We start from the raw sequence: 24,404 nt of genomic DNA, 5'->3' as shown, positions 1-24,404 counted from the left end.
AATCACTTTTTACGATGGCAGAATTTTTAGTTGCCCTCCTGTCCTGTAAGGGAACATACTTAAATGACGTAGCATTTTTTTCATGAATTTCAAACCCCCCCTCCTCCCTCGTAGCATCTACCCGGCACTGCCAAGAGGCGCTTATTACTTGTTCAATGAGTTCCTGGAGGAAAACATTGTACCGCAGGATTGGAGGCAAGTGAAAGTGATCGCTATCTAAAAACCGGGAAAACCAGCCACAACTCTTATAGGCCGATTGCAATGCTATCCTGTATCCGGAAATTGATGGAGAAAATGATACTCTATTCTATCGTCACTATCAGCTAACGCTTCTCGAAGGTTTGGACTAATATTTATTCTTTTTCTTTCTTCATCGTATCCTTGGCAATTCACAATGATATGTTTCACTGTCAATATGTCGTTGCATTTCCTACATCGTGGCACTTCGCTTCTATCTAACAGGTAATTGTGTGTGAGCTGTGAGTGTAGCATTATTTGATTTGAGTTTCGCTCTGATTATAGTAGTATCAACTGATATTGTACTTCGATGCCACGGAGCACTTTCAGGTATGCGCAAACAGTGTGTGATAGGAAGATTTGCTTCTAGGTCTTCCAAAATTTTCCTGCTTCTTTCGAAAGATGATGTAGGCATATCCCATAATGGCTGAGTGTTCCACAGCTCTCCTGAACTTTCGCTATCTGAAGAAAAGGACGACGACAATTCAGAGTGATCCTCAATGGAGACTCTTGGTATGCTACTCGTATTATTTTCGGTTGTTCTTTCTTGAGACTCTTTCTTAATGCAATATATGGCTGTTCGTTGCTCGATTAACGATTTTAGGCAGGGAATTCCAATTTCTGCTTGAATACTAACAATAGGGCTGGTATAAAATGCACCACTTATTGCACGTAGGCCAGCATTGTGTATAACTTCTAAACGTCTCAACGATATACCACTAATTGAGGAAAGTATTGGCGCGGAATACAGCATCTTTTCTAATATGGTTGACTTGTACAGCTTAGTCAATGTTTCTCTATCACCACCCCAGTTTTTGTTTGCTATGCATTTCAGGAACTGTAAACGATGCAAACAGGCTGCTCTAACTTCTTCGATGTGCTGTTTGAATTGTAAATTATGGCCGAATGTCACTCCAAGACATTTATGTGTTTTGACGTGGGACTACGTCTTTCTTCACTATACTAAGGTACATTCTGGGAAAACTGGATTGAACATGTAACGTTTTTGGTTGGCGGAATGGAAGATTTTAGATGCTAATAGCGCTCAAACAACTATTTCGATTTCAATAGTTAATGTACCGTTAGAAAGCTAAAACATACAAGATTTGCATAACATGATAAGTTCAGTTACCATTTTCTTATTACTCCGTGAAAATTGCGGGAAAGTTTAAAGGTCGAATATCCACATACATTTTTCATACGATTGGTATATTTCCCTAACGCAGACTTCAAAAAACATATATATAATATATTTTTCCCCCTAGAGCACAGGTTGGGAAACGGGCCTATTCTAATTTCAGTTACTAACGGGTCAACTCGCACGCGGTCAATTGATATTTCGGTATGACCTTACACGGAATATCAATTGGAAGTTATACGAGAAATTGGTTTAAAAAGCTGTTGAGTCGATTCAACATCTTCCACCACTTGAAGAATACAACCTCCACGCGGGCTTGATTCACGACGCCGCGTTGCAAACCCAAACGAAAAAATATCCCGGCGTAACGATCAAAGAACGGCCTCCCACTCCGTGGTGGGACAAAGAGTGCTCCAATATCTACACGCAAAGATCCGACGCGTTTTTGACCTTCCGGGATACAGACAAGGCCGACGACTTTAAACGTAATTCGAAGCTTAATACCAAGCTTAAAAGCTTGGCTAAAGCAAAGAAACGCAGTTATTACCGTCGGTTTGTAAACGAGACGTCCAGGGAGACATCAATAAGCACTCTTTGGAACACAGTTGAAAGAATGCGAAATTGTATAACGGTCAACGAAAGCGAGAAGTCTTCAAGTCGGTGTATATTTGATATTGTCAGGACTCTGTTACTACGCAAAGCTTTGTTCGCCATGCGTCTTCGGGTCACGACGCGATAGAATCACTTTTTACGATGGCAGAATTTTTAGTTGCCCTCCTGTCCTGTAAGGGAACATACTTAAATGACGTAGCATTTTTTTCATGAATTTCAAACCCCCCCTCCTCCCTCGTAGCATCTACCCGGCACTGCCAAGAGGCGCTTATTACTTGTTCAATGAGTTCCTGGAGGAAAACATTGTACCGCAGGATTGGAGGCAAGTGAAAGTGATCGCTATCTAAAAACCGGGAAAACCAGCCACAACTCTTATAGGCCGATTGCAATGCTATCCTGTATCCGGAAATTGATGGAGAAAATGATACTCTATTCTATCGTCACTATCAGCTAACGCTTCTCGAAGGTTTGGACTAATATTTATTCTTTTTCTTTCTTCATCGTATCCTTGGCAATTCACAATGATATGTTTCACTGTCAATATGTCGTTGCATTTCCTACATCGTGGCACTTCGCTTCTATCTAACAGGTAATTGTGTGTGAGCTGTGAGTGTAGCATTATTTGATTTGAGTTTCGCTCTGATTATAGTAGTATCAACTGATATTGTACTTCGATGCCACGGAGCACTTTCAGGTATGCGCAAACAGTGTGTGATAGGAAGATTTGCTTCTAGGTCTTCCAAAATTTTCCTGCTTCTTTCGAAAGATGATGTAGGCATATCCCATAATGGCTGAGTGTTCCACAGCTCTCCTGAACTTTCGCTATCTGAAGAAAAGGACGACGACAATTCAGAGTGATCCTCAATGGAGACTCTTGGTATGCTACTCGTATTATTTTCGGTTGTTCTTTCTTGAGACTCTTTCTTAATGCAATATATGGCTGTTCGTTGCTCGATTAACGATTTTAGGCAGGGAATTCCAATTTCTGCTTGAATACTAACAATAGGGCTGGTATAAAATGCACCACTTATTGCACGTAGGCCAGCATTGTGTATAACTTCTAAACGTCTCAACGATATACCACTAATTGAGGAAAGTATTGGCGCGGAATACAGCATCTTTTCTAATATGGTTGACTTGTACAGCTTAGTCAATGTTTCTCTATCACCACCCCAGTTTTTGTTTGCTATGCATTTCAGGAACTGTAAACGATGCAAACAGGCTGCTCTAACTTCTTCGATGTGCTGTTTGAATTGTAAATTATGGCCGAATGTCACTCCAAGACATTTATGTGTTTTGACGTGGGACTACGTCTTTCTTCACTATACTAAGGTACATTCTGGGAAAACTGGATTGAACATGTAACGTTTTTGGTTGGCGGAATGGAAGATTTTAGATGCTAATAGCGCTCAAACAACTATTTCGATTTCAATAGTTAATGTACCGTTAGAAAGCTAAAACATACAAGATTTGCATAACATGATAAGTTCAGTTACCATTTTCTTATTACTCCGTGAAAATTGCGGGAAAGTTTAAAGGTCGAATATCCACATACATTTTTCATACGATTGGTATATTTCCCTAACGCAGACTTCAAAAAACATAGACGACATGATTTCACGCATTCAGTCATTGGCTAGCAATGCCAGCCAATTGGCATCGCATTCATCACCCAACGTAAACAACGAAGAAAGAAAGCATAGATGAATCCACGTGATTGGTTCTTTCCCCAATCACCCAAGTTCCCCACACTGAATGACACTATAAAAGGACATTTCGTGTTGAGAGAAGCTCAAGACATCACATTCATTCATTCTCTGCTAGAGTGTTGAGCAGCATAGTCGATATAATTTTGCGCTGCTTAGTACGTTCGTTCTCCGTATTCCATTTTGCAAGTTTCTTTTCGCGTTGGATTTTCCGTCGAGTACCTTGGAGTATCTTCTGGATCTCGCCAAGGGTACTTCCATGGCTGGCAACAAGCCGCTCTTTCCTGTTCCATTAGAGGATATATCCGACAGTGACTGCGCGGAGCAGTCGACCGATGGTTTCCACCAAGTGAGAAAGAAGAAGAAGACAATGGAAAGCCAAAATTCATCTGCTGCAGAAACGTCCACCGGTTCGAAACACAAACGCAAGCAGGCCGTGCCCCTTGGTTCGTCGGACCCAGAAACGAATCGGCTGCTGCAAAATAACAAGTTTGCACTGCTGCCGGTAGAAAATGGTAACAGCGAACCCATCGCTAAAAAAGAGCGGGTTCCCTCACTATTCACCCCCCTCCGGGATATGCTGAAGCTACAAGCGGAGCTTGCCAATTTATCGCTGGAACCTCTCTACAAAAAATGTAGCAAAGGTACCAACATCCTGTGCTCCAACATGGAGGAGTACAACAAAGTGAGTGATCTTCTAGCCACGCACCAGGTGCCCTACTACACGCATGACAACCCACCAACGAAGCCACTGAAAGTGGTACTGCGTGGTTTGCCTGCTTTGGCCGCATCGACAGTGAAAGCCGAGCTAGAGCAGGTTGGCCTTAAAGTGGAAGCGGTTTTTCCGATGAATCACCGATCCCAAACCGTCAAGGACGACCCCTTCCGAGATGAGCTGTTCTTGGTACGCTTCACTAAGAGAAGCACGTCTATCGGTACACTGCGTAATATCAAACATCTGTTCCACACCATCATCCAGTGGGAACCGTATCGTCCTCAACACCGTGACGTAACCCAGTGTACCATCTGTTTGTGGTTCGGCCATGGTACACGAAACTGCAGAATGATCCCGCGCTGCGACAAGTGTGCTGGGGAGCATCGCTCTTCGACCTGCCTTCAACCTGATGACTCCGAGCCTAAATGCGCCAACTGTGGCCAAAACCATCGTGCCACCAGCCGTAGCTGCCCGAAGCGTGCGGAATTCATTCGCATTCGTAAGGCAGCGTCAACAGCCAACCAGAACGGACGTCATCGGAAGCCTCCTCCGGCTCATACACCAGATCAGTTTCCACCGATCCGGACCAGACATGTGGTCCCCGTGTTGGAGCCGCTTCCGCTCCCGAATAACAGCCAACCGAATCGTAGCACCCCCGCTGCGAAATTTTCTGCGCAGCCCCGTGCTCTCTCGAACCAAGGACCCACCCCGCCTCCCGGATTGTCATACGCTGGCGTTACCTCTGGGACGTTTGCTGGTTCTACTGAAGATGACCCTCTACTGTCAACAGAGGAACTAGTCAAAATCATCTCCGCTGCATTCGAAATCCAGCGTAAATACAAAACCCGCAGCTAGCAGCTTGCTGCAATCGTCGCCCTAATCTCCAACAATGGACCATAAGCCCTTCGTTATTGCGAATTGGAATGCTTGTTCCCTTAGGAACAAACACGTTGAGCTTCTCGATTTCCTTGGCGAGAAGGAGGTCGATATTGCCGTCATTACGGAGACTCATCTGAAACCGGAAATTAACATCTTTCTTCCGGGCTTCCAGCTGGTACGACTAGACAGGATCAGTGCAGGGGTGGAGGAGTTGCTTTTGCTGTGAGGAGCAACGTCAAGCGTCGCCTGCTGCCGAGTTTCCAACTTAAGACTATCGAAGCCATCGGGGTCGAAGTTGAAACCTCGCTCGGCCCAATCATCATCATCGCAGCGTACTGTCCCAAGCAAACCACCACCCGAGACGGTACTGCTGCTAAACTACGAAACGATCTGGCCAAGCTGACTCGGCGTCGAGCAAAGTACATCATTGCTGAAGACCTGAACGCTAGGCACGAAGTGTGCACGTGTCCCGGCGGTCCCTGTACAGCAAACTCAGGTGAGTACCGCCCTCCATATCGACAGCATCACTAAACACATCATCAGGTTGCGCAACATCTATCGGCGCCAGTACCAACGAACTGGTGACCGATCCAAGAAGACCATGAGCAACCGACTGACCAAGGTTATCCAGGAACGCATTCAAGATCTGCGGAACCGCGAGTTTGGCCAAAAGCTCCGCCAGATTCCACCAAACTCAAAAGCTTTTTGGTCTCTAACCAAAATTTTGAAAAAGAGACCAAAACCCATTCCTCCGCTTGATCCGTCCGGGGAGAGTGAACTACTCATAACACCTGTTGAAAAGGCAAACGCGCTGGGGCAGCAGTTCGTGTCGTCACACAATCTGGGGCGAAACATCGTCAGCCCTTTCGAGCTGGCTGTTTCTGAGGGAGTTTCCATGGTCGACAATTCGAACAGTTTGGTCCCAGAGGAAGCACGAGTGACGGCGGATGAGCTCAATGGTCTAGCGAGGGGATCTAGGAATATGAAGGCCCCCGGCTTTGATAACACATTTACCCTCGAGCTCAAGCACTTGAGCCACGGCTCATTTGCTTTTGTAGCACGTGTTTTCAACCGGTGCTGGGAGCTTGGCTACTTCCCTTCAATGTGGAAGTTAGCTAAAGTCATCCCAGTACTTAGGCCGGGGAAAGATCCTTCTATTCCCAAGAGCTATCGTCCAATCAGCCTACTCTCTGCCCTCTCCAAGCTGTTTGAAAAGTCGATCCAGAGCCGCCTGCTTTCATTCACCGATGAGAATGGTGTCCTCCCTGAGGAACAGTTTGGTTTCCGCAAAGGCAGGTCTACCATCCATCAGCTCAATCGAGTTACGAACATCATCCAGTGGAACAAGTCGGTGTCCAAGACGACAGCAATGGCGCTTTTGGACATTGAAAAGGCTTTTGACAATGTGTGGCATGATGGCCTGGTGTACAAGCTACATCGACACAATTTTCCGATATATTTGATAAAGATCATCAAAAGTTATCTCGCGGACAGAGCTTTTCGGGTTTCCTTGCACAATGTGTGCTCAGAGCAACTCAACATCGATGCAGGAGTGCCCCAAGGTAGTATCTTGGGACCACTCCTGTATAACATTTACACCCCGGACATCCCACCTCCCCCGGGGGATGGAGTGTTGTCCCAATTCGCGGTTGATACCACGATCACGTATAAGGGTCGCATCATCCGCGCTCTGACACGCACGCTGCAAGGAGGCCTGGATGCTCTGGATGAGTACTACACCAGCTGGAAAATTGTGATCAATGTGGCTAAGACCCAGGTCATTTTGTTTCCACATTCGAGGTCGCCCAGGCTTGTTCCTGCTGACGATTGCAGGATACGGTTCGGTGGCTCCCTCATAGAGTGGTCCAACGTGGTGGTTTATCTTGGTCTGTCTCTGGACAGTCATTTGATTTTTCGGGCACATGTCGATAAGACTGAGAACAAATGTAGCATCCTCATCAGGGCATTATACCCCCTGATTTGTAGGACATCGACATTGTGCCAGAGGAATAAGATGGCTGTCTACAGACAGATCATTTACCCCACGTTGGAGTACGCAGTACCAGTTTGGAAGGGCTGTGTCCAGACACACAGGCTGAGGCTCCAGCGCGTGCAAAACAAAATCTTGAAGATGATTTTGAACCTACCCCCCTGGACGCGAACAAGCGAGGTACATGAGCTTGCAAACCTGGATACCTTGGCTGTGCAATTCGACCGCTACTGTTTGAGATATGGAGGGAGGTACTCCACTTCGGAACATGCGATTATTCGCGAATTATAGCTTTTAAGATTGTACATAGTAGGATTAAGTAGTTATAAGTAGGTAGGTTATATTAAAAATTCTAAAATTTAAAAAAACACGATGTAAAACATCAAAAGAATTACCAAAATCCAATCAATAACCAACAATAATTAAAAAAAAAAAGAGAAAATCACAACTAAAGATGAAATGCTTAGACAGCAAAACACTTGCACTGTTGAATTATTGTTCCATCAAAAAACACTGAAGAAATATATTGAAATTTAGTCAAAAAAAAAAAAAAAAAAAGAAAAGCTCATTCCCTGGTCGACCGTCAAAGCGAACAGTTCGGCTTCCCTTCGATCTGAGTTGGACCCTACCAGCGGTAATCTAATTCAGATATCGTTGTTGGAATACAGCCCGAAACTGGACTCGATCGGCACTGGGGACCATTGGAAGCCGTTGGAAGGGACCATTGGAAGACTTGGAAGCCGTTTGGATGCTGCCGTTAGTAGTTTGTGTAGGTATATAGCGTGTCGTATACCAAGTGTGTGTGTCTGAGTAGCGTTAGCGTGTGTGTGTGTGTGTGTGTGTGTGTGTGTGTGTGTGTGTGTGTGTGTGTGTGTGTGTGGTGTGTGGTGTGTGTGGTGTGTGTGGTGTGTGTGTGGTGTGTGTGTGGTGTGTGTGTGTGTGTGGTGTGTGTGTGGTGTGTGTGTGTGTGGTGTGTGTGTGTGGTGTGTGTGTGTGTGGTGTGTTTTTTGTGAAGTGTTCATGGATTGTTGTGTTTGGTATTTGTACGTTTGGTGAGTGTTATATACTATGGCTATGGCAGAAATAAATCTTTACACCCACAATAGTCCCACGTCAAGCCTACGTTTGTGTACTCAAGCACATACCCTTTAACTTTTTTTCAAAGAAATCACTGAGTTTCCCAGGGTGAGTAAGCTAGAGATTTTTCTTGCCTGTATGTTTTTGAAAATTACTGTGGCACATTTACTAGGAGAATTTGTAAACCCTGTTTTAACCTCCCATTCACTCATTGAATCAAACGCTTCTTGGAGTTTTTCAGCCAGTTCTTCTGAGCTGCATCCTTCGGCGAGAAGGACAACATCATCAGTGTATACGTTGTTAGGTAGAAATTGATTTAAAGTATCGATAGCTATCAGAAATAGGGTTACGCTGAGGACTGATCCCTGGCATAGTCCAGAAATAGGGTTACGCTGAGGACTGATCCCTGGCATAGTCCTGTCTTCATTCGCTTTCGCCATTCGCTCACAGAAAACACGCCATTTGCTACCACTCTAAACGTTCTTTCTCGCAAAGATTGCTCAATAAATTGAAGCATTCGACCACCTATGTTCCAGCTACTAAGTCTATCCAGAATAAGTTTTCTCCAAGTCGTGTCGTAGGCCTTCGAGATGTCTGAAAAAATTGCTTGTGCATATTAACCCTTATGTAAAGCTTCGCGTACTACCTTCTCCATTGTAACCAGGTGGTCTGTAGTAGATCGCCCTTTTCTGAACGCATACTGGTGCTGATCAAGTAGCTTTTTTGTTTCGACAATGTACATTAAACGGTTATTAAGCATTCTCTCGAAAACTTTTCCCATACAGCTGTTAAGGTAAATTGGTCTGTAATTTTATGGATTTGTGCGTTCTCCCTTATTCTTGAAAATTGGAACAACTATCGATTTAGTCCAGCTTTCTGGGTACAGAGATTTTTCCCACAAACGATTATATGCTTCAAGTAATTGTTTTTTGCAGTCTATTGGAAGGTGGATAATCATCTCGTAATGTATGTTGTCTTCTCCCGGTGAAGAACCTTTCAAACCTTCAAGCGCTTCTTCCAATTCGTTTAAGGTAAAATGCTCGTTGTATCCTTCGTTTGCAGCATCTGGGATGATAAGCGGTTGGCTTTCAACTGTGTTCTTGTGTTGCCTAAACTGAGGCGAATATGAATCGTTGCTTGATGTAGATTGGAAAGAGTTAGCTAACTTTCTGCGATAGACGTTGCGTCTGTAACAGTCCCATGTTGATCTTTTAAAGCGTAAATTCGGTTTTCAGTCACTTTGCCTTGTATTCGGTCAAAATTGTTCCACATTTCCTTAACTGGTGTGCCGATGTTAAATTTCGAAACAAACTTTCGCCAAGACATCTGCTTTGCTTCTGTCACTACATTACGAGCTCTGCTTAGAGTTTCTTTAAAGGACTCGGCTAAAAGTGCTTTATCTTTGTGGATATTCGGTATTGATTTGAGCTTTCTCAACGCCTTTTTTCTCGCCTTTATAACCGCCTTTACTGAATTGTTCCACCAGGGTACTGATTTTCGTCCGGTATAAGTCGTCGATTTCGGTATTGAGATTTCTGCTGCTTTAAGCATTTTGCTAGTGATTGCTTCAATCTGTTCTTCTGCGTTATCTTTTTGCGGGATGTTTAGAATGCTTTCATACTGTCGCCAATTGGCCTCTTCTATTTTCCATTTTGTCCGATATGACACCGGCCTGATGAATCCAGGGAACGTTAGAAACACAGGGACATGATCGCTGCCATGAGTATCTTCTGCTGCATAAAAGTCAATCTGTCCTGCCAGTTCATATGAACAGCAAGCCAAATCAATACAAGATCCTCTACCGGTAGAGTGGCTAATGAATGTTGGTTCTCCGCTATTTAGCACGACAAGGTTATGCTCATTTAACACTTCTTCTATATCGCAGCCTCTGGGTGAAATGCAATCCGAGCCCCAAAGGGGGTGGTGCGCATTCATGTCTCCCACGAGTAGAAGCAGGTGGGAAATTTCGGTAATAAGGGAGCCTATTTTATTTTTATTAATCGAATCTCCAGGTGGCAGATACATATTTAAAACAGTGATGTTAAGTGGGGGACCTACCTTGATGGCTATAGCTTCTAGCAGTGAATCTGTTTCCACCTCTTCACTGTCAATCCCGCTTTTAACGGCGACGATAACTCCTCCTGCAGCTCGCATACCGCTTTGTCGCGGCCGGTGATATACCTTATATCCGGTGATGGTCAGTGGTTTACTCGAGGGACACATGGTTTCTTGAAGACAAATGATTAATGGTTTTTTATCGAGAATGATTAAATCTAGTTCAGGCTTTCCTGTCCGGAAACCTTGGATATTCCAAGATACCAGGGTTGGCGGTTGCGCGTTTGAATATGAAGTGGGTGTGTTGTGCATTTTGGTGATTTATAATTCCATCTCACTCGGTCCATTCTCAGCATCGGTTCTGTTCCTGGTTTCCGGCGTTAGTTTCTTTCTTATTCGTCCGTGAGTTTTCTTGGTTGCTTCGGGATCAGGTTTGTCATTGTCCATCTCTTTTCTTACAGTCATCTGGGTTGCAGGTGTTTCATCATCGCTGGTTTTCCCGTCTTGCTTAGCACGTTTCGTTCTGGGGAAGCTAGGTGGGCTGATTTCGTTTAATTTAGTTGGCTACTGTTGATCTCAGATGACGTCGAAGCTTTTGTATTTGCAGTAGATCCTTCTGCCTTGGCAACTTGACCACAGGTGCATTTACACGTACAGGTCTTCTCTGTTCCGATTCATCTGCTTGCGTAGGTTTGCTCCGTTTGCTTACGTGATTCAACAATCTTCCTGGCCTCTGCAAAACTAATTTCCTGATCAATTTTCGTACGAATAATATCCATTTCCGTGTTCCAGACGTCACATTTCGGGTTGTTAGCTGGGTGATTTCCATTACAGTTGACGCATTTTGATGGTTTCGAACACTCTTCGCCGTGATATTCTTCCGAAAAGTTAACACATGTTTTTTCTCTGCGACATTCACGAGCAAGATGGCCGATCCTCCAACACTGAAAACAACGCACAGGTCGTGGATAGTATGGGCGAGCTGGTACACTGAGGAATCCTACTTTGACTCGTTCTGGTCGTATTGTTGAAGAGATTGTCAGTATGAAGGAAGGGGTTTTGATGAGTTGACCGTTTGCTTTTCGCTTTATTTGCTGCACGTGAGTCACTTTTTGCCCATTGAGCTCTTGCAAAATTTCCTTCTCGTCGATATCTTTAGATCGTGACACGTGATCACTACCTTGCATGTATTCAACGTGGCGAGTTCGGATATGGTTATGTTCAATCCATCAATAAGTGAGGTTAGTTTCTTCAGTTGGTTCGCTTGCTTTTCGTTGTGTGTCTGGATTAATATTTTTCCTTCTCGAATACGTTTCACGCTGGCCACGTCCCCACAGCAGTTTTTGATCGCTTTATCGATCAAAAATGGTGTAACTCCTTCCAGCGTCTCACCTTCGTCCGAGCGCGTAAGAAGAAGGTAACGTCAATCCTGTCGTTGCGAGATTAAGCCCAACGCGGGGGAACCCTTTCCTCCAGGAGCTGGTCCGTCGCTGCTGCCGCCGCCGGGCGGCGTCATGCCAACACCGGTAACTAGTCTGGGTAGTTCTTATATCTTCTCTTGACGATACTGAATTCCGGATCACTTTAATTGTCTTTGTTTTACTGGTCACGAATTAACAATAGATCACAAGGTTCGACTATTCGACCTTGAAGTCGAACAAAAAAACGCTATTGTATGACAGAACAAAGCTTATCAGTCGCACTTTATACCAAGAGCTTCGTGTGAAACGTGCGACTCGGTTGATAGCTGAACTCAAACTGCAAAGAACAAATGGCGTCTGCGTTCTTGGACATTAAGGGGGCTTTTGATTCCGTTTCTTTTGACATTCTTTCGGGTAAACTTCACCGACAAGGATTTTCTCCAATTTTGAACAATTTAGCAACGTCGTAAATAAACAGTGAGAATAAAAGTGGACCCAGATTGTTTCTTTGCGGCACTCCAGAAGAAGTTGAAAATGACTCAGAATGTGACGACCCAAGACTGACACATACAACTCTGCCGGTCAGGTACGAACGAAACCATCTCACGAGCTTGGCAGAGAGCCCCAGTTTATCCCGCTTTCGTAGAAGGATGTAGTGATTTACACGATCGAACGCAGCCTTGAAATCCGTGTACACTGCATCTACAACGAAAAGAACTGCGACATAATCTTGCGATGCTACGCTAATTTTTGACGTTGCTGTGATTTACGTTGCGCTAATTTTTGACGATAACTGGAAAAATAATGGAATTTTTACACGCCTCTGGAAGTTTTTCTGACGTGAAGGACTTATTGAAAATTTGGCTCAGCAAGGAAAACGGCACAACGCCAAAAATTGTCAGCGGGAATCTCATCTGGTCCAGCGGAATGAGACGTTTTAAATTGTTTTGCAGCAGCGTTAATCATTTATGGAGTAATTTAATAATTATAGTAATCAAGCTCAAAGTTGTCACGAAACGCCTCTAAAATACAAGATAGGCCGAAAAAAATGATCTCAAAGCAGGCTTCGAATTTCGAAAGAACTCTTCTTAAGACTAGAAAAGGTCAAACAATTATCTGTGGAAAAGGCCAAACACTAAATAAAATTTAGTGGTCATGATAAATTACGAAAAACGTCATATAAAAAAAGATTACAAATTAACCTCAGAGTTGCTTATTATATCACATCATACTAAAAATCTAGCAATAATGATTTCAGGCGGGTATAAGATACCTAGCAATTATATTATTTTTCTGGAACATGCTTTCCTAGCTTCACTAGAATAAAATTTGTCCAGAAGCCTCATTCGTAAAACGCTCTAAAGGTAGACGAAAAAAGAAATTCGTTATTATCTGTAGCTACTGTCACAGCCTACCACCAGTGTCTTCTCCGGACTACCAACAATCGCCGACATTTGAACCTGAACAGGACGTCACCAGTTGACGTCCGTTGGGCGCATCTTCAAACATTCCGTTTCCACATAATCCAACTAATCAATCTTTCTCCGTTTTCTGTCATTTCATATCGAAAATATCAACGTTCCCCACATACAAATTGCGCCTCAAACGATAAAAAAGCCATCGGAAAACGCTGCCAGTACGACAGCCACTGCATAACCAATGCTTACTGCAAAGGACAAATGATCTGTACGTGCAAGCGGGAATTCGAGTATCTTTCCGAGGATAAGTGGTCATGTCAAGGTAATTTGTCAAAAGCTTCCCTTGTTTGTCTCCCCATTTGGACAGCTGGCCGAATTGCTGACACAAGAGATGTGTAATCTTACTACGGTTACCGGGTTTCCCACCCCCTCCTTTCGGTACCGACCAGGGGGGAGCACCAGCAGTGGATTTTCTTCGCTGTTATTTTCATTGCCAGCCTTGCCTCTGCACTATTCGTGATATTAACAGCATTCAAAAGACCTTTTGCGAAGCGGGCGATGTTTAAATTCTTGTGATCTAATTAATGGCATTATTAGATTTATTAGTTTGCGAAAAAGTAATTAAATGTATAGAATTTTGCCAGCTGATACTGCTACCGAACTGGATCAGGTTGTCTCGATTTGTAAGAGGCAACTGAATCCTCCGCCTAAGTAGCAGTTCCTTTCTTCGTGCACGAACTGAACGCGGCACTAATTTATCCACCCTTTTTTGTGTTGATTCCAGCGTCAGCAGCAGATTCGCTACTACTGCATCGAAAATCGACGACGAGGACGAGCACGACGTCGACGTGGCTGAAAGCCAAAACCCTGCTGCTGGCAGCGCTACAGGGCTCGAGAGGCGGGGCAATCATTATTCCACTTCTCCTCGTTAGCAGCTGGCAGTTGAAGATAAATTTATTTACAGTTTGATTGGATTAAAAATAAGCAACGGCAGTCAGTAGCAGCAAGCGGGCGGCGAACTGGGATGGTATCCCGAATCCCTTCCGGAAATGTATCGTTTCGCACCGGGTATGAGGTTTCTTCTCAGGCCGAGGTCGCCAGAAAGAAGAAAAAAATTAAAAAATGGAAAAGCACCGATGGCTGATGATTCTAGCGTTGTTGCCGTTGCTCCCGTTGCTACTGCTGCTACAATCATACATTACGAATTGGCGGAAACCGTTTTTCTTGCTCGGAGTTGCCGAAATTTCTGGTTCCCATTCGGTCACCGAGGGAATAATTGAGTTCAGCAAAAGGTTGGCAGTGAAGATTTGGAACAGGTTTCTTTGTTTATTGTATTGCGCTATCAAATTACATGCGTTTTGAGGTATTAAATTTATGTTTTCATTGTAACTTGATTTATTAAAACATAAATTTATGAGAAATAAAACTTAGAGAAACAAATGTTCAACAAAATACGTACTCAAATAGCAATCATGGTAGCATAAGTTAAAATAAAAATAAATTAAGGAGAATAACTAAGAGTATCAAATTAGTTTAAAAAACAAGAAAACTGTACATACAACCAATACATAAAGCAAACACAAGTAATATTCCCGGAGTGCATTTACGGGGCCCGATATGCACTGCTCAGAATCACATGCTTTTCGGAAAGTGCGGACGTACAAACGTTCGCTCAGTGGAAACAATGACATCTGGAGAGGGAAGGTTTGGGGTGTCGTACTGCAGGCGGGAAAGTTTAACAAACACGGAACGTGAGGATACAGTGCGCAGTTTCTCGGGATGACGATTTCTTGCCACGTAAATGTCGAAACATCCAGGGCATCAGCTGCCGGAGGAAAATCGAAATAAGATTAGTTTGTACTTTCAGCGCATAAGACGGCGATCTTTTCCTGAAGTGGTGGAAGTGAATTGCAACCGCTCCCGGAAAGCTTTCCGTCTGCCCAGTTGACGGGGGCGCTACTGAAATCAAACATTTGCCTCCATATTGCACGAGTATTACACGGAGCGCCGACGGTGGAGCAAGAATTTGTTTCAGTCCGAAAAGGCTGCCGCTGGCTATTTGTTCAATAAAATCAATGTTGAATTTACGTGTTTCTTCGAAATTTCATTTGGTAGTTCAAACATTTTCCGCATTACACATCGATCATCATATCTCGCAACCGACAAACCATGGTTTCGATGTGGGTAGTGACACTGTTGTTCACACACAGAGAGTCGGGGGCTGGGTTTTGCACTAAATTGTAATCGAATCACGAACGCCGCAGCAGCGTTCCTTCAGTTGCAGCATGTTTGTGCAGTTGCATGGTAAGACTGAAATTCATTTGCATTATTTGGCTGACGCTTATGGCATTTGTGGATTGATTGAGTTAGTTACCAGAACAAAATTGGATCAAAGTTTAAAAGAGATTGTTTTTTCTTATTCATGTATTTACAGTACGAGGAAAACAGGTCGAGGAAAACTTTTACACATCGGTTGGGTAATGAATAAGTTAATTATAAGGGTAAAGTTTTATACGCATTTGAAAATAAAACACGTTTTTTTACCTAGTATAGAGACTGTTAGTGTCAGTAGGATTATAGCGCTAGCTCTGCAATTGTCCTGTACACTAATTAGTCGGCTGCGAAGTCTGTGTAAAGGGTGATTTTTATGCTATTTGGTTTTTCGTGTATTCAGATTTGACAGTTCACGCGGGAATTCTGACAGCTGTCAAAGTCTTATGTACTCAGTTTCGTTTGCCATTTCACCATCAACAGACTTACGCCTGCCGCAGCGTCGAATTTTTGGTGAATGGGCCTTAGAACAACTTGCCAAAAATCCACTTTTTTACCGAAAAATTGTGTTAAGTGACGAAGCTCGTTTCTGGTTAAATGGGTATGTTAATAAGCAAAATTGCCGCATTTGGATCGAAGAGCAACCAGATACAATAGAAGAATCGTCAGTGCACCCAGAAAAATGCACAGTTTGGTGCGGCTTACACGCTGAAGGCATCATTGGTCCGTACTTCTTCAAAGATGATTAAAATCGCAACGTTACGGTCAATGGCGCTCGCTATCGCGCGATTATTTCTGATTTTTTTTGCCGGAAATTGAAAAGCTGGGTCTTATTGATATGTGGTTTCAGCAAGACGGAGCAACGTGCCACACATCGCGCGAATCAATGGACATATTGCGGAATAAGTTCGGTGAGTAATTCATCTCACGAAATGGACCGGTGAATTGTCCGCCTAGATCATGCGATTTAACACCGCTAGATTATTTTTTGTGGGGCTACGTTAAGTCTCTCGTCTATGCGGATAAGCCAACAACAATTCCAGCCTTGGAAGACAACATTTCACGCGTTATTCGCGAGATACCAGCCGAAATGCTCGAAAAAGTGACCCAAAATTGGAAATTGACTGAATGATTCAAACACGTTCGAGATTCGAGACTGGCAGTGGAGTAATTGGATACTCAGTGCCGGATTTACGGGAAAGGCCCGGGGGGGGCCGGGCCCCCACAAATCGAGAAAAAGTTTTTTTCTCTATCACAAATGAGGTTCAATCAAAAGTTCGATTTACTGCAAAAAGATTTAAACAGACCATTTCAATCTGAAACTTTCCTTGGGTGTTATTTGTTCGAGAGCGTCAATTTCACAAGTCACAACTACATCCATAAAAGTTCACCGTGGATTCTCTTGGAATGTTACACATTAACACACCATTGTAATCGAACCAGCGTTGTCCGAATCAGAGGTACCAGAATTTGCAAAATGGTTTTGCAAAATGCAGATTTTCAGAGTCCGTGTGCAGATTTTGCATGCATTTGTGTGTAGTTTTTTTCTAGTTTCTGTAGATTAGTGTCAGGGTGGCGGATTTATTTGAGTCTAATGATCTCGAACGCGACTGGGGAAAGGTCTTTTTCGAAGATGAAACTGATTTTTTTTTTAATAGGGGGGGAATGTTTGTAATGATTTATTTATTTACTAATATCTATTCAGAATAAATATTGTGTGTTCTGCCACAAATGGTGACTTTTAAACACTATTATATATTTGTACGCTTTTTAGTATTATTGAATGTTATTAGCTTTCGCAGTTAAGTTAATATAATTGTAGGAAAATTATTAAACCTACTTAACAAGGAAAAAAAAGGAATAAAACAAAACTTAAAATAAACTTAAAACTATCTTACTGACTATAAAGTGAGCTAATCGTTGCAATTGAGGATTGCAACGATTTTTGTCGGAATTTGCAGATAATTTGGCTTGACATATTTTCTAATGTTTCTACATTAGTGAGCCTATGTAGCTCGTTCGTGCTAAACCAGGGAGGACGCTTCAAAATCATTTTCAAAAGTTTATTCTGAATCCTTTGAACTGTCTTCTTCCTGGTTGTACAACAACTTGTCCAGATGGGAACTGCATATAACATTGCTGGCCTAAAGATTTGTTTGTAAATTAACAGTTTATTCTTGAGACAAAGTCTAGAATTCCTGTTGATAAGAGGATATAAACATTTGATATACTTATTGCACTTTGACTGGATATTTTCAATGTGCTCCTTGAAAGTAAGATTCTTATCATAAATTAGCCCTAGGTATTTAACTTGATCAGACCAATTTAAGACCACACCGTTCATCTTAATGACGTGGTTATGGGTGGGTTTGAGGAATGAAACTCTTGGCTTATGAGGAAAAATAATTAACTGTGTTTTAGAAGCATTTGGGGAAATTTGTTTCCAATACCTCTTCAGAAAGAAATTCTTGGGTGGTGATCTGATCATACTTTTGGTTTATTTCATTTTCAATAGAACTCACTACGTTCAAATTGGAGTTATGAACACTCTCAAACTGCTGAGCAAGTCTTTGAGATTTTTGTTCATTCGTTAGAAAAATGCAATCACCGTCTTTAAGGACTGGAATTGGCTTCGAAGGTTTCTTAAGAACCTTCGAAAGCTTCCAGAAAGGTTTTGAATAAGGTTTTAGTTGTTCAACTTCTCTCATTAAATTCTCATTTCGCAAGAGAGTGAATCTATGTTTAATTTCCTTTTTTAATTCTTGAAAAATAATTTTCAAAGCAGGATCACGAGATCTTTGGTATTGACGTCTCCGTATGTTCTCCAAACGTATAAGAAGTTGAAGTTCACTGTCAATAATTGGTGCATTAAATTTCACTCGAGCCTTAGAAACTGATAAATTCCGGGCATTGAGTATTAAGCTGCTAAAATTATCTAATGCTCTGTCAATGTCAGCACTATTTTGTAAAATAAGATCATCATTCAAATTTTTTTCGATCGTAGAACGATATCTATCCCAATTAGTCTTGTGATAATTTAACACATATCTAGTGGGATTTAAAATAGTTTCATGGGAAATAGAAAATGTTATGGGAAGATGATCAGAATCAAAGTCAGCATGAGTTAATAAATCACTGCATGAATGACTTTGATTTGTTAGTACCAAATCAATTGTAGATGGATTCCTAATAGAAGAATAACATGTAGGACCATTTGGAAATAAAACTGATTAAAATCCAGCCGAGCAATCATTAAACAATATTTTTCCATTGGAATTGCTTTGAGCATTATTCCAAGATCGATGTTTCGCATTAAAATCACCGATGATTAAAAATTTAGATTTATTTCTTGTGAGTTTTTGCAAATCTCCATTGAAATAATTTTTTCGCTCACCAGTGCATTGAATAGGCAAATACACTGCGGCTATAAATAAAATGCCAATACTTGTTTCTATTTCAATTCCCAAACTCTCGATAACTTTGGTTTCAAGATGGGGTAAAACACGATGTTTTATTCGAAGCTGGATAACTATTGCAACTCCACCACCGGCAACATCAATTCTATCAAACCTATGAACCATGTAATTTGGGATCTTTTTTAGTTTAATATTTGGCTTTAAAGCGTTTCAGTCACAACTGCAATATGCACATCGTGGACTCCCAACAAACATTCGCTAGCTTCAGTTAAACCTATCAATTGAATAATGGTTGAACTGAAGCATCAAGAGCTGAATAAAAATACTTGTTGGATTATATGTTGTACAAATGACAACTCGAGTAAAACTCATGCTTTTATTCAGATACTGGCATTTTGCTGAACAAGGCATTTTAAAAATGTTTAAAGATGATTTTTATATCTCTTATTCAATATGACTGGCCAATTCAGCGCAAAGTCGAATAATAATAATTTTCTTCTAAATCAAAGTTTACTATTTAGCTTAAAAAATAAACCCTGGTAGTGACATTGAATGAACTTTCAACAAGCGTCACCAAACTTCTATGTTTGTTTTGTGCAAAAAGTCATCATTGTTCCGTAAACTTTTCGCCTAATTGTTTTTCTCGCAATAATATGGATAGATCGTATAAAAAATATAAAAAAAGTGGAGCTTATCATCGAAAATTGACAAAAACTCGTGAAAAGTATGAAAAAGTTTTCAAACAACTATACAGTAACGCTCGATTGGAAGTATGTGAAAAAAATATTCCGACTTCAAAGCCATTTTTGTCTCCGCTACAACAAAATGTCAATTACCGTGAGTCAATCTAAACATTCCGTTACAATAAGTTATAGGTACAATTTTTTTATATCACAGATGAACCTGAAGCCACGCGTTTTCCCACAACTCATGATTCAATATGCATCGCACCCATTTCCGAAATCATTTAAGATGGAAATATATCAGAAAATAGTAACGAAACACTCAATGAACCACTGATCCGGTTACATCCGAATTTCAATGAGTGTCCGAAACCTCAGCATGGCAACAATTCAGATGAACTTTTACGAGTATGGGCACTTCGTCATAGCATTACTCATCATGCTTTGAAAGATTTACTGACAATAGTTAAACAACATTACCACGATAAAACTTTGCCGTCAGATCCAAGAACTCTCCTGGGTACTCCACGAAATAGCAGTAAACTGTGCCTTCCAATCAGCGGAGGTAAATATTGGCACCACGGACTTAGAGCTTGCTTGAAACAATGGTTCGGAAATTTATCTACTGATATTGTTATAAGTATCAACATCAATATTGATGGTTTACCCATACATAAAAGTTCGAAGTTTCAACTTTGGCCTATTTTGTGCAATGTCCACGAATATCCCGATTTACAAGTATTACCTATAGGAATATTCATTGGAAAAACCAAACCTGCAGATGTTAACGAGTTCCTGACACCTTTTGTGGATGAAATTATCCTTTTTATAAAGAATGGTGTTGTTGTGAATGATCACAAAGTAAGCATCAAACTCAGGTGTTTTATTTGCGACTCGCCAGCGCGAGCATTCGTCAAAGGTGTGTAATAGACTTTTCACAATAAGCACGCTTTTTCTAGACCGGGTTCGTTATTAGAATGTTACATATGAAAATTAAAAATATCAGAGCACAAACATCTCTTCTATCGTTTTACAAAGCCGTAAACCTTTTTTTTTATTATACTTTAATTTATAGGAGTCGTGAATTTCAACGGAAAAAATGGATGTCTGAAGTGTACGATAACTGGAGAATATTCCCACATTTCTCGTACCGTGGTGTTTCCATCTATCCGTTGCCCACTGCGAACTGATGAAATATTTCGTCGTAAAGAGTATGGTAGACACCACACCGCTCGGGAGTCACCTTTACTAAAAATTCCAGGGCTCGACATGATCCAGGATTTCGTGGTTGCTGATCAATTACACCTGTTAGAGCTAGGAATAATGAAACGCTTATTAACTGGATGGAGAGATGGTAACCTAGATTTGCAGGAAAAATGAGTGCATATCAAATACAACATTTATCAGCTATGATTGAAAGCGTGAAACTGCCAAAAGAAGTTCACCGAAAAATGCGAGGAATAGATTGTCTGGCATTTTGGAAAGAAACAGAGTGTCGTACGTTTTTAAATTATGTGGGAATTGTTGTTTTAAAAGGTGTGTTAAACGAAACTTTATATAAACATTTTTTGTTGCTTTTTACAGCAGTAACGATTTGTTCATCAGATTTTCATGCAAATTTACGACCAACAGCACAGGGCCTTTTCGAAAAATTTATTCAAGAATTCATGATAATTTATGGAGAACAATACATAACTAGTAATATTCACAACCTAGAACACATTGTTGGCGACGTGGATCGATTTGGATCATTAAACACAATATCGGCTTATCCATTCGAAAGTTATTTATCTCAGATTAAAATATTTGTACGGCAGGGTAACAACTGTTTAGAACAAGTTGTTAACAGGTTGCTTGAAAAAAATGAACAACTGAAACAAAAAGAAAATTTTACACCCAAAGTGACAAGACGAGGAAGCTTTGTTCAATGTGAAATCAAAAACGGACTATTAATTAGCAACACATTCAAAGACTCGTGTTTTTTGGCAAAAAACTTAGACATAGTACAGATGACCGATGCTACAATTGATATTTTTAATAACATTACTATTCATGGCTCCCCCGTATCAAATTTCTATAACTTTTTTGATTTTCCAATTCCTTCATCAAAACTATATATTTTTTTGACAAATTTATGTATTAGTTCCAGGAAGGCATACACTATAAATGAAATGTTTTGTAAGTTTGTAGTTGTCCCGTATACGCGAAACAATGTTGTATTGTTACCGTTACTTCATACATTTTGTGCTGACTAAAAAGATAAACACAAGCTCAACAAATTTAACAGTTCAAAGTTTCTAGAAACATATGTATTTTAAGCGAGCAAACATGTCAAATTTACATTAAAAACAACTTCAGGAAATTTTTAATAAAAGTAACACATTAAAACTTCTAATTTATGCTATATGAGAATTATCAAAATTACATTACTATCTCATTTTTATTAATGGCTAGATTATCTTCTTGTTTATCTTCGACTTCATTGCTGTCTTCATCTTCCGTTCCAATTTCATCGCCGTCTTCATCGTCAGCATCATCGGTATCAACATCTTCTCCGATATTTTCACAAATTTCCTCTTTTTCATATTCCTCAAGCGGATTATTCTTGTCGTATTCTTGAACGCCATCTTCTTCTTCAATTTCATTCAGATTCAAAACGTGATTCTCAATTTTCAGGATTTCCGTCAGGGAATTGTTAATATTGTTCGTTTCTAAAATATATGGGATAGTTTAAATCATTTGAGTACAATGTTTAGTAACAGGCTCCTTTACCTTTATCACATTTCTTCGCTTTTTGTTTACCTCTCCGATGAATCGTTGGTTGGCGCAAGCCTTTTGCTTGACTACGTGTTTTCGAGTTTCGCAACACCTGCTTGAAAAAATTTTCCAGGAGTTTTTTCGAAAAGGTAGGGTTACCGTTATGAACGATTCTGAAGAAAACACATGAAATATTTTTGCAATCTTTCATTGCAAACTTCGGAATATTGCTCTTGCTTCCCCCGCTCCATGAGCAATTCAACATGACATTACGCTCGAAGAACTGGTCGACCAAAGCATAGCACATATTTTGACCGTTACAATTGTCACCAGTATGACCAATTACTTTATGCATAAAGACCATCTTGAAATAAATTATTATTGTGATCTCTTTATATGTGATTAATGGTAATATACTTACAAGTTTATCAGTATAAGTTTCATCAGTCAAATTCTTTTCTAATTGTTTAATATCTTCGATTGATGCCGCTGGTGAGAAAGTAAAGTTTTGGTTGTCTACAATATTGTTTGCCTGTGAACGGAATACAGCTGCTATTTTGACATCGAAGTCGCTTTTCAATGCAGCTACTGTTCTCACCAGCAATACCTCAATAGTATTAACGATTTCCGTTTTGGTTTTCGCACATTGTTCTTCAATTTTCTTTGATATGTCTTGTACGATCTTTTCGCTATCTAGGGAAGGCTAAAAATCAAAAAAGGTTCAGATTTGTCTTAAGTCGACAGATCATTTTGAAAGTCTATTTAACATATAATATTCACCTGTGAGATATTGAGCACGTATTCTCCAGAAATAACATTGTTATCCTCTGTGTTCTCCTGTTGAAGATATTCTTGGTTGGAGGTTTGAAGGACTATTTGAGATGGCTGAAGTGATTGGCTGACTGTGTCATTGTCTATGATGCATTGCAAAAGGTTGGCTGATTACATTAGGAGAAAATGTAACATTCTCTTTTCCAGAGTTGCACGCGTTTAAATACTGTTCGGCCGTTGGCTGTTGTGATTGCAGGAAATGTATTCTCGGATTCTTTTTGGTTTTTTTCCGTGGTGCGAAGTCCGATACGTCTGTTGACATTCCTGACAGGTCGGCTGCTTGCTGCTCCGCTGCTGCATAAGTTGCAATATGTTTCCGTTTGACTACACAAGGAAGTTTACTCCAAGAAGCGGCTGGCTTCGAGGAAGCATCCTTGCACAAGCTGTTCGCATTTTTGGTAGGCCACAACAGAACATTCCCACGAACCCACTGATGTGGAACCACCGACAACAAAGGAGCTCCAGCCTCTGTGGTTTGCACTACGACAAAATGATCTCCTGAAACAAGTATCGTAACACAATTTATATTTATTCAATGTTGGCTATTAATGCTGTATCTTACCATTACTCATGTTGGCTATAAAATTCAACCAGAACAGCAAAAAGAGAAAAGTGTGTTCAGCACCATCAAAAGCAAACTGTTTCACATGGATACACGTTTGACAGTTGCACATAAAAAGCACAGCGGGAAACAGTGTAACCAGTTAATTAACAAAACGTTTCTTTGACTGTATTACAGCTTTTATACACTATGTACTCGGAGAAAATTAACTTATGAACAGCGTCAAATTATCCATGTGTAATAGGCGATTGTAAAACTCTCTTATGACTATTTTTAATACTGGTTATATATTTAGTCGAACAAATACTCGGGTAACGTTTTCAGAAACGTTCCTTGCATCACTACATGCATTTCCGAAGGTTTGACTTTATGATGTGAAATTATTGTTCAACTATTCAACTGTCCGAATGGAGTAAGTGGTTCGATTGAGAGACATGGATACAGAGGTTACGAGTTCGCGAACGGATTCGATGGTCTGAGGTATGCGTATAAAATTTCTGATTTTGATTTAACAGCAAAAAATATCGTGCAGATACAAGCATCTGGACTTATGTATACGAATTCGAAACGAGTGATAATAGTAAATAAAAAAAATCCCGTTTTTTTTTGTTTGAATAAAGTTTTGTTTAGAGGTGT

At 41.0% G+C, this 24,404-nt stretch overlaps 3 protein-coding genes across 4 annotated transcripts in view; 2 read left to right on the top strand and 1 right to left on the bottom strand.

The window, feature by feature from the left end:
• Positions 1-15,742, top strand: part of LOC129717701 (uncharacterized) — an 87,772-nt gene extending 72,030 nt beyond the window's left edge. The window contains exons 3-4 of one of the 2 annotated variants that reach the window (XM_055667799.1): positions 13,448-13,570; positions 14,033-15,742. In XM_055667799.1, coding sequence (XP_055523774.1) covers positions 13,448-13,570; positions 14,033-14,217 — 308 coding nt within the window. In that variant the 3' untranslated portion in view covers positions 14,218-15,742. The remainder of the gene's footprint in view (positions 1-13,447; positions 13,571-14,032) is intronic. The other variant, XM_055667798.1, reaches the window with a different exon arrangement.
• Positions 15,743-16,405: 663 nt separating this feature from the next.
• LOC129717286 (uncharacterized) lies at positions 16,406-21,991 on the top strand. The gene is made up of 3 exons (XM_055667148.1): positions 16,406-16,430; positions 19,908-20,537; positions 20,694-21,991. The coding sequence occupies exons 1-3, from the start codon at positions 16,406-16,408 to the stop codon at positions 20,996-20,998; spliced, it is 960 nt and encodes a 319-aa protein (XP_055523123.1). The 3' UTR covers positions 20,999-21,991.
• LOC129717285 (uncharacterized) lies at positions 21,635-23,778 on the bottom strand. Its single transcript, XM_055667146.1, has 6 exons — positions 23,769-23,778; positions 23,360-23,704; positions 23,156-23,313; positions 22,797-23,078; positions 22,391-22,739; positions 21,635-22,329 (listed from the first exon to the last, which is right to left on the bottom strand). The coding sequence occupies exons 1-6, from the start codon at positions 23,776-23,778 to the stop codon at positions 22,040-22,042; spliced, it is 1,434 nt and encodes a 477-aa protein (XP_055523121.1). The 3' UTR covers positions 21,635-22,039.
• Between the last annotated feature and the right edge of the window lie 626 nt (positions 23,779-24,404).

Source organism: Wyeomyia smithii, chromosome 1, assembly GCF_029784165.1.
Source record: "Wyeomyia smithii strain HCP4-BCI-WySm-NY-G18 chromosome 1, ASM2978416v1, whole genome shotgun sequence".
Lineage (NCBI taxonomy): Eukaryota > Metazoa > Arthropoda > Insecta > Diptera > Culicidae > Wyeomyia > Wyeomyia smithii.
This window is presented reverse-complemented; position numbering and strand designations above follow the sequence as displayed.

What these genes read in the sequence shown, in the direction of transcription:
- LOC129717286 (XM_055667148.1), top strand. Translation starts at nt 16,406, where the DNA reads ATGGACATATTGCGGAATAAGTTCG. An exon ending in CATATTGCGGAATAAGTTCG is followed by an intron (nt 16,431 to 19,907) that starts GTGAGTAATTCA and finishes AAATCATTTAAG; the next exon opens with ATGGAAATATATCAGAAAAT. An exon ending in AGCGCGAGCATTCGTCAAAG is followed by an intron (nt 20,538 to 20,693) that starts GTGTGTAATAGA and finishes TTTAATTTATAG; the next exon opens with GAGTCGTGAATTTCAACGGA.
- LOC129717285 (XM_055667146.1), bottom strand. An exon ending in ACGTGCTCAATATCTCACAG is followed by an intron (nt 23,079 to 23,155) that starts GTGAATATTATA and finishes TTTGATTTTTAG; the next exon opens with CCTTCCCTAGATAGCGAAAA. An exon ending in AAACTTATACTGATAAACTT is followed by an intron (nt 22,740 to 22,796) that starts GTAAGTATATTA and finishes ATTTATTTCAAG; the next exon opens with ATGGTCTTTATGCATAAAGT.